This window comes from Rhagoletis pomonella, unplaced genomic scaffold, assembly GCF_013731165.1.
Source record: "Rhagoletis pomonella isolate Grant_MI unplaced genomic scaffold, Rhpom_1.0 Rhpom_scaffold_00005, whole genome shotgun sequence".
NCBI classification, from domain to species: Eukaryota; Metazoa; Arthropoda; class Insecta; order Diptera; family Tephritidae; genus Rhagoletis; species Rhagoletis pomonella.
In genome coordinates, this window is record NW_023458559.1 from 40,786,134 (window position 1) to 40,787,753 (window position 1,620).

General features: G+C 44.7%; 1 protein-coding gene across 2 annotated transcripts; it reads left to right on the forward strand.

The window, feature by feature from the left end:
- Nucleotides 1-298: 298 nt before the first annotated feature.
- On the forward strand, nucleotides 299-1,376 carry LOC118739889 (serine-arginine protein 55-like). 2 transcript variants are annotated; one of them, XM_036471386.1, is made up of 2 exons: nucleotides 299-1,134; nucleotides 1,219-1,376. In XM_036471386.1, exons 1-2 carry the CDS (start codon nucleotides 303-305, stop codon nucleotides 1,374-1,376), a joined length of 990 nt encoding a protein of 329 aa, XP_036327279.1. In that variant the 5' UTR covers nucleotides 299-302. The 2 variants fall into 2 exon arrangements, with proteins under 2 accessions (XP_036327279.1, XP_036327278.1); XM_036471385.1 differs by having other exon boundaries at nucleotides 299-1,376.
- The last annotated feature ends 244 nt before the right edge of the window (nucleotides 1,377-1,620 follow it).

Here is a 1,620-nt window from a genome sequence, read left to right on the forward strand (position 1 = left end):
ACTGTTGTTGTAAATCAGGTAGTAACGCAGCTACTTGTTAAACGAGGCAGGTGATCATGACCAACTTTCAACTTAAATGCTATAACAATTAAAAAAGGGATGAAGGTCAACTAATGTGGAAGTTCACTACGCAAATAAAAATAGCTTACATAGATGTTCGTCTTGTGTTTAGGAAGTGCTCCTAAATAAGTGATATTTTCATAAAAAATGCATATAAATAAAGAACATAGAGAAAACCAGAGCATTAGTCCGACAACAAACGCCGTTGCGTTAACATCGCTTTACATTAAGCTAAAAGCATCATGAGCTCAAGAGTTTATGTCGGCGGTTTACCGCATGGAGTTCGTGAAAGAGATTTAGAACGTTTCTTCAAAGGCTATGGACGAGTACGTGACATCTTGCTGAAAAATGGTTACGGTTTCGTAGAATTCGAAGATTCCCGAGATGCTGATGATGCCGTGTACGAGCTAGATGGCAAAGACTTGCTGGGTAGGCGTATAGTTGTAGAGCAAGCAAAGAGTACAGCGCGTGGCGGCCCTAGAGATCGTTACGATAGTGGACGACGTGGTCGCTACAATGACCGAAACCCCAGATCATCACGCTATGGACCACCGCAACGCACCGAACATCGCTTGATTGTGGAGAATCTCTCGAGCAGCGTTAGTTGGCAAGATCTGAAGGACTATGTGCGCCAAGCCGGTGAGGTCACATACTGTGATGCACACAAGGAGCGTCGCAATGAAGGTGTCGTCGAATTTGCTACACGTTCGGATATGAGAGCTGCCATAGATAAGTTGGATGATTCGGACTTGAATGGCCGTCGCATACGTTTGGTTGAAGATCGCACGGCCAGACGTGGTGGCGGCCGTGGAAGGACTCGTTCACGCTCTGATTCACGCCGGCGTTCTCGCTCCAAATCACGTCGTTCATCGCGTTCACGCTCAAAGTCGCGCAGCCGTTCAAAGTCGCGTGGTCGAGGACGTACCAAGTCGAAGTCGGTTGAGAAGTCACGTTCGCGTTCACGCTCACGCTCACGCAAATCTCGTGAACCATCTAAGTCCAAGTCACGTTCGCGTTCTGCCAAGCGTGATTCTCGTTCACGCTCGCGTTCAAAAGCAGCAAAGCGTGTCTCACGTTCACTATCAAAGTCACGCAGAAAGTCTGGCGAACGTTCTAAGCCTCCACGTGACTCACTTTCGAAATCCAAATCACGCAGAGATTCTCGTGAACGTTCCAAGTCTCACCGTTCATCGAGGTCAGAGCGCGACTCACGCAAAGATTCGCGTTCACGTAGTCGCTCTTCTTCACGTTCTCGGTATGCTTCGCCGGCAAATGCCAACGATTCAACAAACCGAGATGAGAGCATGGATGAGTAGGCGAATTGCCAAAAATTTCAGTATTTAATTGACTTGGAAAAAACTAAAATCTTTGCAGCTACTTAATTGTAACCATATTTACTAAGTATGTTTTTGCATGGAAATATTGAAAATAAAGAGCATTCCTAAAAATGGTTAACAAGTTTTTAATTTAGTTAAATTGCTAGAATTCCAAAAAAAAAATTTTTGATCATATTCAGATCTCAGCTCTAACAAAAACACACTTTTTTACATTGGCCTCTAA